The sequence below is a fragment of the Platalea leucorodia genome (assembly GCF_965183815.1).
Source record: "Platalea leucorodia genome assembly, chromosome: 8".
Taxonomy (NCBI): domain Eukaryota; kingdom Metazoa; phylum Chordata; class Aves; order Pelecaniformes; family Threskiornithidae; genus Platalea; species Platalea leucorodia.
Genome location: NC_138830.1, coordinates 13,623,499 through 13,640,094, shown reverse-complemented (window position 1 = coordinate 13,640,094; position 16,596 = coordinate 13,623,499). Strand labels below are relative to the sequence as shown.

At 52.3% G+C, this 16,596-nt stretch overlaps 1 protein-coding gene across 1 annotated transcript in view; it reads left to right on the top strand.

Annotated features, from left to right (window-relative positions):
* Nucleotides 1–8,245, top strand: part of P3H2 (prolyl 3-hydroxylase 2) — a gene marked incomplete at its 5' end in the record, with an annotated part of 74,814 nt that extends 66,569 nt beyond the window's left edge. Inside the window, 8 exon segments of the mRNA XM_082320504.1 lie at nucleotides 500–594; nucleotides 3,473–3,600; nucleotides 4,194–4,289; nucleotides 4,383–4,533; nucleotides 5,052–5,169; nucleotides 5,694–5,769; nucleotides 6,678–6,818; nucleotides 7,923–8,245. Of these exon segments, the coding sequence (XP_082176630.1) occupies nucleotides 500–594; nucleotides 3,473–3,600; nucleotides 4,194–4,289; nucleotides 4,383–4,533; nucleotides 5,052–5,169; nucleotides 5,694–5,769; nucleotides 6,678–6,818; nucleotides 7,923–8,015 (898 nt within the window). The 3' untranslated portion in view covers nucleotides 8,016–8,245.
* Between the last annotated feature and the right edge of the window lie 8,351 nt (nucleotides 8,246–16,596).

Genomic DNA, 16,596 nt, shown 5'->3' with positions numbered 1-16,596 from the left:
CACAGGTGAGCCACTGCCCCCCCGCGCCTGCAGCTTCGCCAGTTCACACAGCAGAGTGAAGGGGATGTGCCCATGGTGGAGTACCAGCCTTCCACTCGCAGGGTGCTGCCCATCCATCCCAGCACACCATCATGGTTGAATTAGGGTCCTTTGCCCCTTACCATTACAAACATTGCCACAAGCACCTTATTTTAGCTGAGTGCCTCAAAAACAGTGATTGTCTAGAGGGAACTTGGTTGATGAGGCTAGTGGTGCTATTCAGGTTTGTTGGTGTCTGTGCTTTGTTGGTGGAAAAACGTTGTTCCCATTACTAGAAAAATACAGTTTTCCACAGGGCAGGGTGAGGGCTTCTACTTGCGCAGTTGTGGCATTTGTACTAAATACCAATTTGCCCATTTTTTTCATGTATTTGTTTCTGAAGGGTGCAAACCAGCACAATTTCCAGAACTGGAGATCTGTGATCAAAGTCATGATGTTCCTCTTCTCTCTTGCTCCTCAGTGTCCCATCAAGTATTAGCAGTGAACCAGAAGATGGGCCCCGGCTCTCCCTGGCAAAGAAACCCATGCCAAAACCAGATCGGGAGTTGAAGGAGGGTAAGTCTGATGAAGATGTTTCAACAAAATCAGAAAGTTTTTTCCTATTGCTAGAGACTGCAGACTGCAAAGGCTGGCAGCTGAGCAATAAGGGCCAATCCTACCTGGGGAGGGTTGAAGTTTTGTTTAAGAGATAGAGAAGTCTTTGATTCTGCCACAGCATTTCTAGGTCTGTGGATCCCACCAGCACTGCTCTGCTCTTGGACCTGCTTTTCCCACCTGCTGAGCTGCTCAGTGCAGAGACCTGAGATGCAGAGCTGGGAGGCTGGGTCCTCCTCCCCGTGGGGAAGGTGGCACCAACAAACAGTAGTCTTTCCCCTAGGTGCTTTTAAGATTAAAATGTTCTCTGTTGTCCAGGCTGCAGAAGGATGGATACTGGAGACAATAGGTTTTAGGAACCGTGGTCCTGATGCTTTGCTAAGTACACCAGATCACACCATATTAGCAACCATTTCTGTTTGCAGACTGGCTTGTGATTTCATGTCTTGGCTTACATCAAATCATTTGGTCTTAAGACCTGTTGGCAGACATTTCAACTGATTTCAGCACATTTTCAGCAACCACAGAACATATCGTAACATTTTCTACTAAAGACAAGATTTCCTCCATAACAATTTTGAAAAACTATATTGTGGCCAAATACCAAAGCGTGCTCCTCACTGCAAAACAAGGGGATCTCAAGCCAGGAGGTGTCTTGTGTCTCTAGAGGGCCAGCTCCACAGCAGCGGGCAATGAAACCTCCTTGTAATGCAATGGTTGGTCCTGCTTTTTGGGAAATTTCACAGCTTTCCGCAGCCCAAGCTGTGTCCAGCTGCTCAGTGTCTTGTTCAGATATTGTTATCCCTTCTCTAGCCATACATAAAATAGGTGAATACCACAGGAAGATCCTGAAGAGCTTGCTTAAGCCAAGAGCTGATTGATTTATATTTGTTGGCCTGTTTGCCTTGTATAACTAAATAATTTCAGAGTGCATCTTTCTCTGTTTTTTCTTCTCTCTATGCTTTTATTCTGTTTTAGTTGCAGAATGTTTTCAAGTTTACAAAGAAAACTGAAACTGTTCAAAAAGAAAATGGGATTTTTGTCCATCCAACTGCTTCCTCTCTCTGTCTTTTCTTTCTCTCTTTTCACTTGGAAAAGGAAAACCAGAGGCCAAAAAAGAAAAAGAAAAGTCCTTTTTAATTTTGTACTTTTCTGTACTTCTCTCCTTCCCCCTTCGTCCTTTCCACCAATTCCTTCATTCCTAAAAGTCCAAAGAGTTCCCCAGTTTCTTTGGGGTCAGACCGTACACATGGGAAACAAGTCTCTCTCTCTCCTGGTACTTAGAGGTGGTGGGGGCAAAGAAGACAGCCAGGAGCGCACTGCCAGTGTGGGCTAAGGGTTCAGTGTTCACAGCACAGGGCAGCCCCTGCTAGTTCCCCGGGAGGAACAGAAGAAACTGGGGAAGTGGTGAGTGATGCCTTCCAGGTTCATCCCTCATGTGCCTACATCTGGGGAAGAGCAACATCTGAGCTCGAAAACTCAGCCCTGAGTGTGCCAGGAGTTTGGATTTCAGAGTCCTGTTTCTGATCCAGCTGCATTTATAATACATGCTATTATCGAGCAACAATAACAGCAAAGTGAACATGAGGAATGTCCCATCTTTTCCATTTCTAAGAAACCTAACTCTTCAGAAATAAAGTCGTGGGCTAGTGGTGGGGCTCTGCCCTCAGTGTTAACTGTCCTCCATAGGCCAAGGAGACCTTCCAAAAAACACACAATGTGCCTCAATGGATAGGAAAAGTAGTAATTATAAAAGCAGTGTAACAGAGAAGTTTCCCTGTGCCACATGGTGAGAGGAGTTCTGTGGCTCTGTTTCCTCTGTTTTTTTGTGGCTCTGTGACAACAGATCATTTTTCCCACAATTTAGATGCGTTTCACCTTTCTCCTGGAGAAACACCTGGTTTAGGTTTTTATTGTTGCCATTTCTTTCATTCTCTCTCTTTGAGGAGAAGAGGCTTCAGAAGATGGTGATTTAGTGGCCTTGCTATGTTTTTCTGATCAGGCAAATTTGATGGGGATGGATGCAAACTTCTTGTAAAGAGCTAATCTCTCTCTTCTGCTTGCCTGTTTGCTCAGCACGTGGCAAGGCTGAGTTGCCCCATACCAGGCGGGAGCCCAGCAATGTGCAAGTCCAGCCACAGCTGTATTCCCATCCCAGGGATGCTACCTGGGACCTCCAAAACACAGCCAAGCCATTGGCTTCTGCAGGCAAAGGGAGGCGGCTCAGAGGCGGGGAGTGAGGGATGGCAGGGATGGCCATAGCAGCTCCTTTGCCTCTGCAGGGGAGGATTGTCTTCAGGGTCTTCCGGCTCGCCCACTTCCAGTCCGTCTTCTTCGTGGAGAGCAAGCAATGCTTGCTGCAAGCTCAGCACCGCATTAGGTTTTCTATGTGTGTAAAAGACAAAAAAACCCACTGATGACAATTCCAGAGAGCGGCTTTGCATGACAAGCTGGCAAGATCCACACAGTGCAAATGCAATGGAAACTTACGGCTTCCGTTGATGTTGGCTGCTGGGCAGCAGAGTCAGGTTAGCTGGTGTCTGCGTCTCTCGTCATGTCCCATCGGCTTTTGGTGTTTTCAGGCTGTGGTCCCTGCATTTGCAAGGCAGCTAACGAGAAGGTGGAAAATGCTGATGCTCTTGCAGCAAATTGATTTAATCTCTGGGTGTTTCCATTGCTTCTGTTTCTTTTGTTGCTGATGTGAGACCAAACTCTGCTGTGAAGCTCTTTCCCTGGCAGCGCACCCGGGTGACTTCAGCTGGCCTTCAGCCATTGTACAAGATGTCAGTGAGGCCAGGGCATGTTCAGCAAGGTCGTTTTGTGTCTCTCTTTCCATCAGGGGGTCCGCTTCTCTACAGCGACGTGAAGTTCGTGTACAACTCGCAGCAGCTGAATGGCACCCAGCGGGTACTACTGGATAACGTCATCTCGGAGGAGCAGTGCCGAGAGCTTCAGAGGGTGGCCAGTGTGAGTAGGCAATGCCCCTAGGGGGGACATGACTGCCATGTGGGCTGAGTGCCTGATGCTCTCTCCAGCATCTGGCTTGTGAGAGCTGGATCAGCCCCTGGAGAGGCTCTGGGTTCATGCCTCACTCTTGAGTGTTGCAACTGATGCCAGGATGCCCGTGGAGAGCAGGCAGATGCTTATCCCCATAACACACCCATAACTGCAGCACAGGAGCTGCTGCTCCATCTTGGGCCGTTCTTAGAAACATGCTGCAAGACAGAGCCCGTGCAGAAATAGCTCTTTGCCCCATGTTATACACAACCCCAAAGGATGCTCATCCGCAAGCCTGGTTGAGCCTTCTCATTCACTGTCAACTGAGCCTGGGAAGGGACTGAGGGTGCCTGAACATCTCCTGTTGGGAGGTGGGTGGCTGTTTTCCAGCATCTCAGAGTGGACTGTGCTCATGGAGAGCTGCAGCGCCTTCCCACCCAACCCACCTGTCCCAGTGAATGCAGCCCTGGGGGATTCGGGGAGGAGGGTCCCAGATGCTTCCATTGCAGCTCACCCTCTCCTGGGGAACCAGTTCACCACTCACCCGTGTTCGTGTCTTTTAGGGGATCATGTTGGCTGGAGATGGTTACAGGGGCAAAACCTCCCCTCACACCCCAAATGAGAGATTTGAAGGAGCCACCGTCCTCAAAGCCCTCAAGGTACAGCTCCTTCCTCCTCCTCCTCCTCTCCCATGCCCTCCCTCCCAGCCAGCACACAGCACTGACCCTCTCTCGCCCTTTCTCCTTGCCAAGTACGGCTACGAGGGCCGCGTCCCGCTGAAGAGTGCCCGGCTCTTCTACGACATCAGTGAGAAGGCTCGCAGGATCGTCGAGTCCTACTTCATGCTGAACTCCACGCTCTACTTCTCCTACACCCACCTGGTGTGCCGCACTGCGCTCTCCGGTGAGGGCTCAGGGGGCCAGCGGCTGGGCAGGGCTGGGAGGACAGGAGGGGTTCAGCCCGCCACGGGGGTTTACAAGTGGGAGACCCAAGCCTGAGAGTATCTCTGTTTTGCCTAACGCTTAAACTGGTGGCCAAGGGCTGGGCAAAGTCACTGTCCCCACAGCAGCACACTCCTGTCCCAAAGAAGCTCATTTCTGGCGTGTCTCTTGTTTTTCATGTCTCCAACTCTTCTTCTTTTCTCCTCCCTCTTCTCGCCTCCTCTCACTGCCCCTTCTCCTTTCCATCCCCCCCAGCTCTCCATCTCGCTTCCCTGCAGTAAGGAACAAGCAGAGCTGTGCAGATCTGAGTCCTCAGATGTTGCCTTTTCTCCCCAGCCCTTCCTTTCCTCCTCTCACCTGTGAACACCACCCGGAGTGGGGTCAGGGCAGGCTCCCCACCATGACGGACCCCACAGAGCCTGGCATTTCCATCTCATCTACCCCTTCTCCTTCCCCCTTCCTCCACATGGTCCTGCCTAGGCCAGCAGGAGAGGAGGAACGACCTGAGCCACCCCATCCATGCTGACAACTGCCTCTTGGACCCGGAGGCCAATGAGTGCTGGAAGGAGCCTCCTGCCTACACCTTTCGGGATTACAGGTAGGAAAAAAAAGGGGGCTGCCCCCGAGGGTGACCGGGGACCCTCACTGAGGCAGGGCATCCTGCTCCACAGACCTAAAGCTGGTACATCCCAGCCATGGCAGAAGTGAGATTCAGCAGGTAGTTTCTGGTGGCAGCAAGCATCATGGCTAAGCTTCAAGCCAGAGTTGAACTGTAATGGCTCTGTGATAGCTTAGGGCTGGGAGGTCCCAGCTGTTGCCTACGGGGCTGTGTCTCTGTCAGGTGTTTTTGGTGCAGAATGGGAGGGTGAGAGCTGGTGGGACCCAGGGGACATTTTGAGAATTGTTCCCTAGCCAAGGAGGGATCTGCTGGTTCTCAGCTGTGGCTCCAAAATGGGGGCAGTTTGGGTGGCCCTGACCAGCCCCACAGCAGGACCTACCCTGCCTGGCAGCCTTCCCACCCGTATCTCGGTGGAGCAATGCAGGATCTGCTCTGGAGGTGGCTGTCAGCCCCAAGCCCTCCCTACTGCTCCCCTCACAGGGGTCTCCTGCTTCCTTCCCCAGTGCCCTCCTGTACATGAACGCGGATTTTGAAGGTGGCGAGTTCATTTTCACTGAGATGGATGCCAAAACTGTGACGGTAAGTTGGTGCTGTGAACCAAACACCATTCCTCAGGAACCTGTGCTGGGGCCCTGAGCTTTCCCAGGCAATCCGTGGCTCCTACCTTGCAGAGAGCCTATACAAAATCCTGCTGGCAGAGGTGCACAGACCTTCTGTGCCCTTCCCCGAGGCTGCACCGAGCAGGAAACCTGCAGATCCGTGGGATAGCTGAGAGTCATCCCAGCCTGGAGGACTGCTGAGCTCCCACCCCATCTCGTGGCCAAACATGAAGTGATGCTTCTGTACATATGCAGTGCCTGGCCCAGGGCAGGTCACGGTGGTGGACATCAGTCCCTGAGAGAGATGAGGCTCTGGCACAAGCCCCTACCTCTGCATGGGGCCATCTGGGAGGCAGGGCACCCCCTTTGTGGTTGGGCAGAGCATCTGGGCACCATGCTGGGGCTCTGAAGTCCAGTAGATGCTGGAAGGTAGATTGCATCTACCTGAGACCAGTGCCAGAGGGTTGATTTGGTTGACACTTCTGCCCCTGCAGTCCTGCAGGATACCTGTTGTGGGCTCAGCAGAGAGGAGAAAGAGGTGTTTCACAGCCCATGCCAGGGTTAGCCTGAACCTCACTGGAGTTATGCCGTGGCCCTGCTTTGCTGTAGGTGGTCACCTGCAGACTTTGCAAGGACTCCATGCCACCATCTCCTTTCTGCATGATGTCTGCACAGCAGGACCAAGCCTCACACCTCCCTATTTACCCCACATATTTTTACAGCTATGCCCAGAGCTCTGCATGTCCTCCAGAGCAGCTCACTGGGTCCTGGGGTGATGCAGAGATGCCCAGTAAGATCCCAGGCCCTGGACCATGACAAGCCCAGACATGGCCAGTGTGTGCAGCCATGCTGCTCCTTGCCACCCTTGTGTCGCCTATTTTCCCACAGGCCTCCATCAAGCCCAAGTGTGGGCGAATGATCAGCTTCTCGTCAGGCGGTGAGAACCCCCATGGGGTGAAGGCAGTTACCAAAGGCCAGCGGTGTGCCGTGGCTCTCTGGTTCACCTTGGACCCACTTTACAGAGAGCTGGTGAGTCCTTCCATCGTGATGTGAGTGCGAGCTGGGGGGTACCCAGCATCCCAGAGGAACCTGGACCATCTTCAGCCTCCAGTCCCAGCACATCGATTTTTCCCTCATCACACCCCCCACAGCAGCGTTCCCATCTGCTGCACCACAGGGACATAAGCTGGTGGCCCTGGGACTGAATGGTTTTTCCCTGCCAGTCATGCTCCTGGGCACCCATCACCATGGGCCCATGGGGTGCAGGGCTGGGCTGGGGTGCTGAGCAGGGTGCGGGAGGGCTCTGCACAGGGCTGGACTGGCCATTTCTGACACCTAGTGGCAATAACCTGAGGAACGGGGAAGTCCTCCACAGTCATCCACAGCTCAGAGGCCAGAGTGCTGTGCTGCTGCTGCCAGGTCCTCAAAGGTGGTTTGTCAGCCTGAAATACATGGGCCTAGGCACCCGGATGCCTTGGGAGATCTGGGCTGTGGTGCCTTTCAACAGGCAGCCTCCAAATTCTGTTTTAAAGGCTTTCTGTACGAGCCCCTGTCTCCCTGTGGTAGCAATTCTGGTCTATAAGAACAAAACCTAAAAGACCAAGCAAAACTAAATGCAGGGAGAGAGCAAAACCCTCATGCCTTTCCCTTGTGAAGCAAGTGGGCTGCGAGGTTTTGGGAGAAGCTTATTTTCAGACATGCACTTTACTGTCTCTCTGCTTTTTGGCACTAGCTGAAATTCTTTCATGCTTGGTGTATATGTGGAAGGAGACCAGTCCTGCCCAGGGACCTGGAAATCCATGTCAAGTGGAGGGGACAGGAGGAGGGTACACTGTGGCGGTGGCTGCTAGTGAAGCACGATGAGGGAACAGCAATACATCAGCTCTGCCCCAAGCATTGCAGCTCCGGGAGGGAGGAGGGAATTAGGTATTGAGGTGCAAAGTGATTTGATTAATTTGGCCCAGCACATCCCCAGCACAAGTCTCAGGCTGTCCCCTGTCCTCTCAGCTACGCTGCTAGTCCTTGGATGAACTGCTTGCTGTGGGTCCTCCCAGCAGGCTGAGCCATGCTGAATAAGCTGAGAGCAGGTGCCGAAGCTCCGCTGTTACAGTTTCTTCCCTTGCCCTCTTGCAGGAGCGAATCCAGGCAGACGAAGTGATTGCGATGTTGGACCAGGAGCATCTAGGACCCAGTGAAATGAATATCAACCCAAAGGATGAGCTATGAACTAGGCCAAAGACTTTTTCTATTAAATATTTATTTAATATTGTTAATCTTATTAGAACCCTTCTATTTTTGTACAGAGCCACTGTATAAATTAACAGGTTAATATGATTGTGGAGTTTCAGGAGTGCCTCTTCTGTGTTTAGCACAGCTCTTGCTGGGACCCCTCATCTCTGTGCCAGCATCTCCTGCTGGGACTGACTCTGCCTGTGGGATTCCCTGTCCTTCCCTACAACTTCTCAGGACTTATTCAGGCCCACTGTACCCCCCACTTGGAGACCCCTTTTTTTCTTCCTCTGCCAGAAATAGCTGCTTCTCTTTCTTTAGCCTCTGCTAGAGGAATGTCTCAGATGTGATAATGGACCAGTCTTCCTGCCCCTGCTCAGTGCTGGGTGAAGACCCGGGCAGTGCTGCCCTGGGGGACACTGGAGCACAAGTCAGTTATTTCCATCTCAAAGCCCTTCACCATTTGAAATATGCTTTTTAGGGAAAAAACAAAGCAAAACTTGGGTCCTAGCAAAATGCATATCTCTCTGTAGCCATGCAAAGCTGGTGTTTGGGTATTAATTCTGAGTAGAGCTTCCAGAAATCACCTGCTGGGCAGGGGCATGAGCTGTGCACAGGCAAGAAGGAGTTTGATTTGCAGCTGACTCTGGTGAAATAGGGTCTGTCACTCATGTTCAGTCCCTGCTCTTGTTAAGGGCCTGGGATGCATGAAAGAAACTGCTTCACACCACATCCTTTGAGCTTCCAGCCCAGTGCTGCTGCTGGTAAAACCCAAGGTTAAAAGTCATCATTTTCAGGTCCATGTTGGAAAGCAGCTGAAAGGCTCAGGGATGTTACAGTGCCATATTGCTGGATGATCACAGTGCAGCTTTGTACTCCAGATGTCCTGGCTGCATCCTCCCATCCTGACAGCGCAGAAGCAGCGGATGTTCATGGTGTGGTAGCATCTATTTGCTCAGGAGTATGTCTGACCCAGTCTGAGGGTGTTGCATTGAAAGCACATGTTGCTTATCACAAGAGATTTACTACTACTGCTGTAAATCATCCCTCTACCACCTTCAAATTAACTCCTGTGCATGGGACCAGAGCAGACCCTACCTCAAGCAGAATGAGCACTGAAGTCACAGAATTGCCCACATCCCAGACATAGGAACAGCTTTTATTTTGACCTAACAGCTGCTTCTGCTGCTAGAAAGTAGTTCCTAAAAGGCAGGTTGCAGTAATCTTTACTGCTGACTTTACTGCAAGGCTGCTGTCTCTCCAGAAAGCACTGCAGGGATCTTGGCTGGTTTTCACATCCCTGAGCAGCTTTGCTCAGCTCCCTGCTGCATTGGCACTTTCTCAATCCTTTTCTGCTCCCTTCTGCCAGCTTTGGCATTCCCAAAACTTAAAATCTGCAATAGTGAACTGTCTTTTCTCCTTGTTCATGCAGCTTATGCCTACCCAAATCTTCCAGGCTCAGCAGCACCCTCTTCTCATCCAGTCACTGGCTGCAAAGACCATAGACAAGGATGGTCCTTCTGTAGACACCTCCTCAAAAGGTGGTCCTGGGCAAGATAAAGGCCCTGCAGAGACCCTTCCCTGCTTAAATGCCTCCCCTGTAAACGTATAACCCCTCTTTTTTAAAATAGCCAGAGGAAAAGCTGGAGGGAAGAAGGGGAAGGCAGCTGGAGAAAAACACAGGTGTGTTGTCCCCCATCTGCACCACACTATTGCATCCAAGGCTTGACTCCTACATGCTGCACCTTCAGCGTGAGTTTGTGCTGCCACCTCCATGACAAACCCATCTGCCCCAGTGCACCCTGCAGAGCTGCCCCCTCCAAGCAGCTCGGCACAGCCCCTGCCCTCCCGGGGGCTGCAGGGATCCCACCAGCTGGTCCTCCTGCGGGGAGGCAGAGGGGCTGGTGCTGGTTGTAGTTTGTTTGCTGCTGTGGTGGTAAGCCAGAGCTGTGTCTAAATCCAGGGGAAATAAACTAAACACAACATCTGGGCCTGTCTTTGTCTTTCTTTCACCAAATATTAGAAGGGGAGACTGAGGGGTATGTGGTTTGTCTCACGATGGTGCCTCTCCCTTTGGGGTTTCCTGCCCCAGTCCCTAGAGCACACGCACACATCCCCCATGCTGGAGGAGTGTCAGAGACACTGGTGTGGACAGGATTAAGCAAAGGTGTGTGTGCATTTGCCTGCCTGTCTATCTCCTTTGCTCTGCATCCAGCCGCCTAATAACTTATGTACCATTGGCACACTTCAGGCAATTTGGAGAGCAGGAGGAGGGTGTCGCAGCCCTTGTGCAATGCTGGGGTGTGCAGCAGGCTGGGGAGCGAAGCAGGGTGCTGGCCGGCTCCTGGTGAAAAAATAGCTTTGGTGGAGAATAGCGGAGCAGCCTCAGAAGGATGCAACATTGCAAACACGAACCCCAAATCCCCAAGAAGGGGAAAGACTCCAGGCTGCCTGAGCCGTGCCGCTCACCGTGCTGCTCTGCCGCCGAGACCTGCCTGCGTTCCGTGCCAGGCTGAAGCCAGGAAACAGGAATGCAGTGAGTCAAAGGCACTTCTCCTGTTTGTTTGTTTTTCCAGTGCTCTGCTCTGGCAAAGTCTAGCTCAGAAGTGGATTTATATTTCTGCTGCAACAACAGAGGTGGTTGCCAAGTTTATTGGCACACTGTAGACTCGCAGGAGCAAGTTACAGAGCTCTTTGGGACATGCCCCAAAATACAATGTAGGCTTTTGGGTCTCTTTTGTACCCAAGTGGGATGGGTTGCTACAAAGGTGGCTTGGCCTCTGAGAAATTAATTTTAACTCTCTGATTTGATGTAAGGGCCTGGCATCTGCCAGAGCTGTCTGGGTCAAATCCAGACTGCCCACAGTGCACCCGCATCCCTGGAAAAAGAAAGCTAACATCAAAAACCAAATGTATACACTCCTCCTTGGTCAAATACACCCCAGGGACAACCTGGTGCACTAACATTTTTACTTCCTGCTACATTGGCTCATGTTGGTTATTCCCCTCTTGCCCTGCCAGTCTGGTAATTGCTGCTTCCCAAAGCCCCTACATGAAGCAGCTCCCCAAGGAGGCAGTGCCCAAAGTCACACCACTGAGAATAAAGCTGATGTGCATTTCAGGGCAAGCTTCATGGTTCCCCGGCCACCTCTGAGCTCCTCTAGCCAAGGCTTGGCTGCCAAAGGGAACCACAATCTACTTACATGTTGGCCATTTGTTATACGTGCCCCAGTTCTATCACTGGCAATGGGAGCAGTTTGGAGACGGAGATGCTTGAACCATGTCTTAGTTCCTTTTTAATTCTGCCATGCCCCTCCTAATACTAATAATATATGCAGGGTGGGATTAGCAGGGTTGATTTATGACATTCAACGAGAGAAAAAAGAAAACAACTCATAAAAGAAACGTAACAGAATTAAAAAGTATTTAAAACAACAGCTGAAGTGGCTCGGTGTGTGTGTGCGCCTGCGTGTACGTGCGTGCCTGGATGCGGCCATTGCTCCGAAGGGAAGCCCTGCACGGTGTTACTTAATGCCAGGGGAGCTTTGTTTTTGTTTTTGACATTCGAGTGGAGCTGAGACAAGTTTGGTTGCCACTTGCACAAGGTTGCTGCTAGGGGTTGCAGGGGGGCTGGAGGAGCCCAGTCTGTGCCACTGGCATGCCTTCAGCAATAGGGAGTCAGTAATGTTTCAGGAAAAAATACAGATGAAATGGATGCCTTCATTAAGGAGAAGATGAATCATTGCCCTTCGCAGTCAGGGATGTGGCAGCAGAGCATGCAGAGCTGGTGGCAGCAAGGGCACCGAGGCATGGGGGAGCAGCGGCTAGCAGGGGCCACAGTAGCCCAACAAGGCACCTGATGCCTTGTGCAGAGGGTAGGAGCATGGAAAACACCTTGTACAAGCAAAGAACCACCAATGGAGGCCAGCAGAAAGTCTGAAGCTGAGCCCCTTTGGGCTGTAAATGCCTTACTGCAAGTGGCTGCTGGAAGTTTCCCTCCAGCCAAAAGCTCACTCCTGAAATCTCACCTGAAAATAAGACTTGTGGGTATTTACAAACTCCTGAATCCACAGTCAAGTCTGAAATACCTAAAGCTCTTTATGTCCAGTGGCTACAGAGTTTAATAAAACCTGGGCATGTCCATAGGCATTAGCCTGTGAGACTTTTTGAGGCATTAATTTTAAGCAGCTGAACCTCACCAGTATTGCTGTGGAGGTTTAGGGCCATGTGGTCACGTCAGTCTCCAGCAGCTCCACTGGATGATGACTAATCCCCATTGATTCCAAGCTGGGTCATGATAAGCTTATAAAATATGGTATATTTGGACCTTTTGTATGTCCCCTTTATTTCCCAGGAGCTAGACTGACAGCCCAAAATACAGCAGCTTTGATGAGCCTTGGAGACTCAGCAAAAAGCCCTGCAAGCAGCCAGCCTGGCTGAAGACCCTCTTCTGCTGCCACTCCATCCCACCCTGCAGCTGCATCCCTCTTGCCATCTCCCCACCCTGCTGCTCAGTGTCTGCCCTGGTGATGGACAATTTGGGTGGCACCATCCCCGCCAGCTGCTGCAGGTAAGGTTGGCCAGTCCCTGTGCAAGGGTCTCCCCACCTCGGAGGCAGCTGCTGCTGCTGGTCGTGGGTGGGGGCAGAGCCTGGACTGGTTTGTCAGCTTTGCATTACAGCCGCTGGTTGCCTGCAAGCTGCAGTGATTTGGCCAGGGGAAAGATGTGAGCAGAGGAAGGAGATGGAGTTAGCACTGGGTCGTGTTCAGCTCTCCTGGTTAAACCTGGGCAGAGCCAAGCTGAGCACTCACAGGCAGCTGAACATCTTCCCATGAAAACCTGTCATTAAAAAAAAAAGATTGTTTCCTCCTGTCCACACCCTTGCCCGACCTGGGGGAAAAAAGAACAAAACAACTGGCTCTAATAGTGCTGGCAGTGTGATAAAAATGGGCTAGTCCTGCTTTGGGGAAGAACTATATTAAAAAAGGAAAGAAGCGTGCATGCCTTTTGTTTCCGCAACTGCTCCTACGCCCACACCCCACCAGAAGAGCCACCTTTTCCTGCGGGAAATGTTGCTGCTTGTCTGTGCATCAGGGTATGACCCTGCCTGGGTCCCACGATGTTGTGCTCTTCCCCAGCTGTGGATGGGCACATATTTGTGCTTCTCCTCCCACCACCCCATTTAGACAGCGGGCACCCAAACCCAGCACATAAGGTGCCTCGGTGCCAGCGACAGCACCGGCACCCCAGAACCAACGCAGTGCAGCCGTGTAGGAGGCCAAATCCTGCACCCTTGTTCACCCCAGGCACAGCCCTGCCTTCCCTTTGGGCCTGGGGGTCCCGCATGGACGGTTGCAATAGATGCCACTGAGAACAGCAGGGCCCCCCATATCCTTCCGGAGCACAGCGTAGCGTGCATGGGTTGCTTGTCTGTCACCAGAGCACACACTGCACCAGCAAACTGCTGTCTCCACAGGTCTAGTGGATGCCACAGCCAGCCCAGCATGACTTTTATCTTGTTTTAAACACATGGGGAAAGCTGGCACCAAGTTTGTTTCCTTCTCATTTAGCAAAACTTTGTTACGCAAAGAAAAAAAAAACAAAACAAAACAAAAAAAACCAACTCATAAATGTCAACATGTCCCAACGCCCTGGCCACCATCCAACCCTGCCAAAAATAACTCCAGCACACTACATGAACTTGAGAAAGCAAAACAGGCAACTCGGAGAGCTGCCTGGCCACACTCACCTTCTTTCTGGGGCAAGGCAGAGAGCCGGTGAGCCACAGGGGAGCGAGGTTCAGCCTTGGTCCAGCTGGGCAGCAGCAGGCAGTGTGCGAGGCCATGGCAGAAGAGTGCAGGTGCAGGCAACCGCAGTGCGTGCCATGGCAGGAGCAGGCAATGCGAGGGCCCCATGGGCAAACGGAGCCAGGATGGCGACTGGACATGCTTGGCAAAGGAGCAAGTCAGCTAATGATCGTTTCCATGGGTGGTTTGGATAACGAGAATGGCAGTTCTAGTAGGCATTTCCTGAGGTTGAGCAGGGCAGGGCAGGGGGAATTAATATGAGCTCCGTTTAGCTTCTACCCCTCCTTTATTTGTAATGAGATTAACTGCAGAGACGGTAGCGGCACCATCAGTCTGCTGCCGCGATGGCGTGAGCCGATAAGCAGCTCCCGCGCTGCCTTGCATGCGAGCCCAATGGCTCCAGCACATGTGGAAAAACACTGGAAAAAAAACCCAAAACTTTTATCACACATGGCTTTTTTACAATGGCCTTAGGGTGGCTTCACTCCCAGGTTTGGGGGAAACGTTGCATTGGACTGGCACAGCTGCTCTCGGCAGTGCCAGGAGCATGGCTGACCTCCCAGCACAGCCCAGCATCATCATCCCCTCCTTGCAGTGCTTCTGCACCCGACGCTGGCTGAAAGTGCTGGGCTAAAGGCTGCTTTGTTGGTGACAAATGAGGCCACCACATGCCACCAATGTGCTTTGGGCAGCTCCACTGCAAGAAATGAAACTGGTTGGTTTGACTGCAATGAGGCAGAAGCTGGAAAGAAGTGTGAATGCCCTCTCTTATGATCCCCCACATAGAGAGGAGAATGTGGATCCTCTGGCAAATTTTGCAAGGATCTTTGTCGTGCCTGTGAAAGGCCTGTTCATGGCGAACCTAGAGCCACCTCTGAGTGTACGTAGCTCTAGCAGGGGAATTTTGGCTGGAAAACCACTGAAACCAAGCATCTTGGCACCAGGCTCATCCCTGAAGGGCTCTCTGCAGCAGCTGGGCACAGTGATGCCTGAGCCTGACATCCCCTTCACCACGTTGTTAGTCACAGGCCGCATTGCCCCACACCAGGATGCCGACAAAAACCATCTGTGGTGACATGCATTTCCGCATGAAGCCCTCCTCATGGAGCCCCATCAATGTGTGCCCATGGCCCAGGGATGGCCAAGCACCATGGTGGGGGAGCTGTCTAGTCCTGGGGGGATCATGAGGGGCTGGTCCCACCACTGCATGGGGAAAAAACAACCCACCAGCATCTTAAAACCAGTTTGCTGCCCCCAGGCACCTGGGGGTTGTTTGTTCATCTCCTTTCGTTTCGACACCTCGTGTGAGAGGCTGGGAGCTGGCATTCACCGTTCCCGTGGTGCCAGCTCCAAGATTGTTTTATTTGATTTACTGGCCAAATTGGGTGGATGGGTGGAGACTGAATTTTCCCCTTTATTTTTGTTTTCAAAAAACCCTTCTGGCTCTGGGTGAGGCAGAAGGAGCTGAGTAGTTTCATGTCTATCTTCTCTGTGACAGTTACCTGCCTACAGCTGCAGGGCCACAGCCTGGCTCCTCCAAGCAGAGGAGCTGGGTGCAGGGGCACAGGCTCACTGGCCGGGTGGGGAAAACCCTCAGCCACCTCACACAGCATTTTTTTAACCCCCCCCCCAGCTCAAACACACTGCAAACAGCTCTAGGGCAAGCCCATCCTTCCTTGCTCTGCAGAACCAGTCAAAGGAAAATGAAGCCTTTCATATGGGCAGCCCATGGCACTGGGAGAAGATGAGGCAGGCTGTGAGCTCCTTGCCAGTCCAGGAGTGATCATCGAAAATCCCAGCCTCGTTGCCCGGCCTCATTTCACACAGCTGCAGGGAAGGGGTTTGTCACCGAAGGTCCCCAGGGAAAGCCCTGAGCTGTGTGCGGTTGACACCCTGAGGGACTCTGAGCAAACACTTTCAGAATAACCATCCCTGCCTTGAAACATGGCCCTGACAGCGACTCTTAGGGATGGGACGGAGTATATACGGACTTTCTCCTGAGCCTGGCTGTGCCCTGTGCTTCCCCAGGTGACTCACCTGGCCCTTGCACCACCTCTGCAAGCAAAGCAGCCCAGGACAGTTTTTCCCATCTCACTCATGGCTATGAAGAGAAGGATGCTCACACACATCTTCCAAAAGCTCAGCCACGAGAAACTGATGTGCTGTGCTCTCCTGCGCCCAGCAAACTGCCAGGTCCACCCTGCCAGCCACAAGCCCACAGTGCTGCCACCAGGCTTTCCTGGCAACTTGGGCTTGCCCACCCCTCTGGAACCACCCGAGACTGTGGGGAAGTAAATGTACTTTGCACCAAACACAGGTGCTGCAGGGAGTGAGAAAGCCTGGCTGATGAGCACACACCCTGCTCCGCTCAGCCAGCACCATGCGTGTTCCTCCCTGTTTGCGTGAACATCTGCACCGGGAGCTGCCGCACTGACCCGGCAGCCATGACCTGCACCCTGCCAGTACGCTGGAAGCAGCCTGACTGCGGCGTCCGCATGGCCGAGAGCTGCTGGCACGCCTGCCTGCCCCCCAGCTGCTGGGCCCAACTGAGGTGGCTGGAGCTGCTAGCATTGCTGCTTGGGGGGAATCAGGCCAAATCTACAAATTGCGTTTGCTCTGGGAGCATAACAAATCTTTAGCGGTTTCCCCTTGAGGTGGAAGATGCTACATCCTTTCTCCCCTTTCAGACTAATTACACTGAAACGAAAGGTGAGATATGCCATACCAGGAACGTTACCAAGCCTGTGAGTCCTCCACCCAGTGGGATTAGG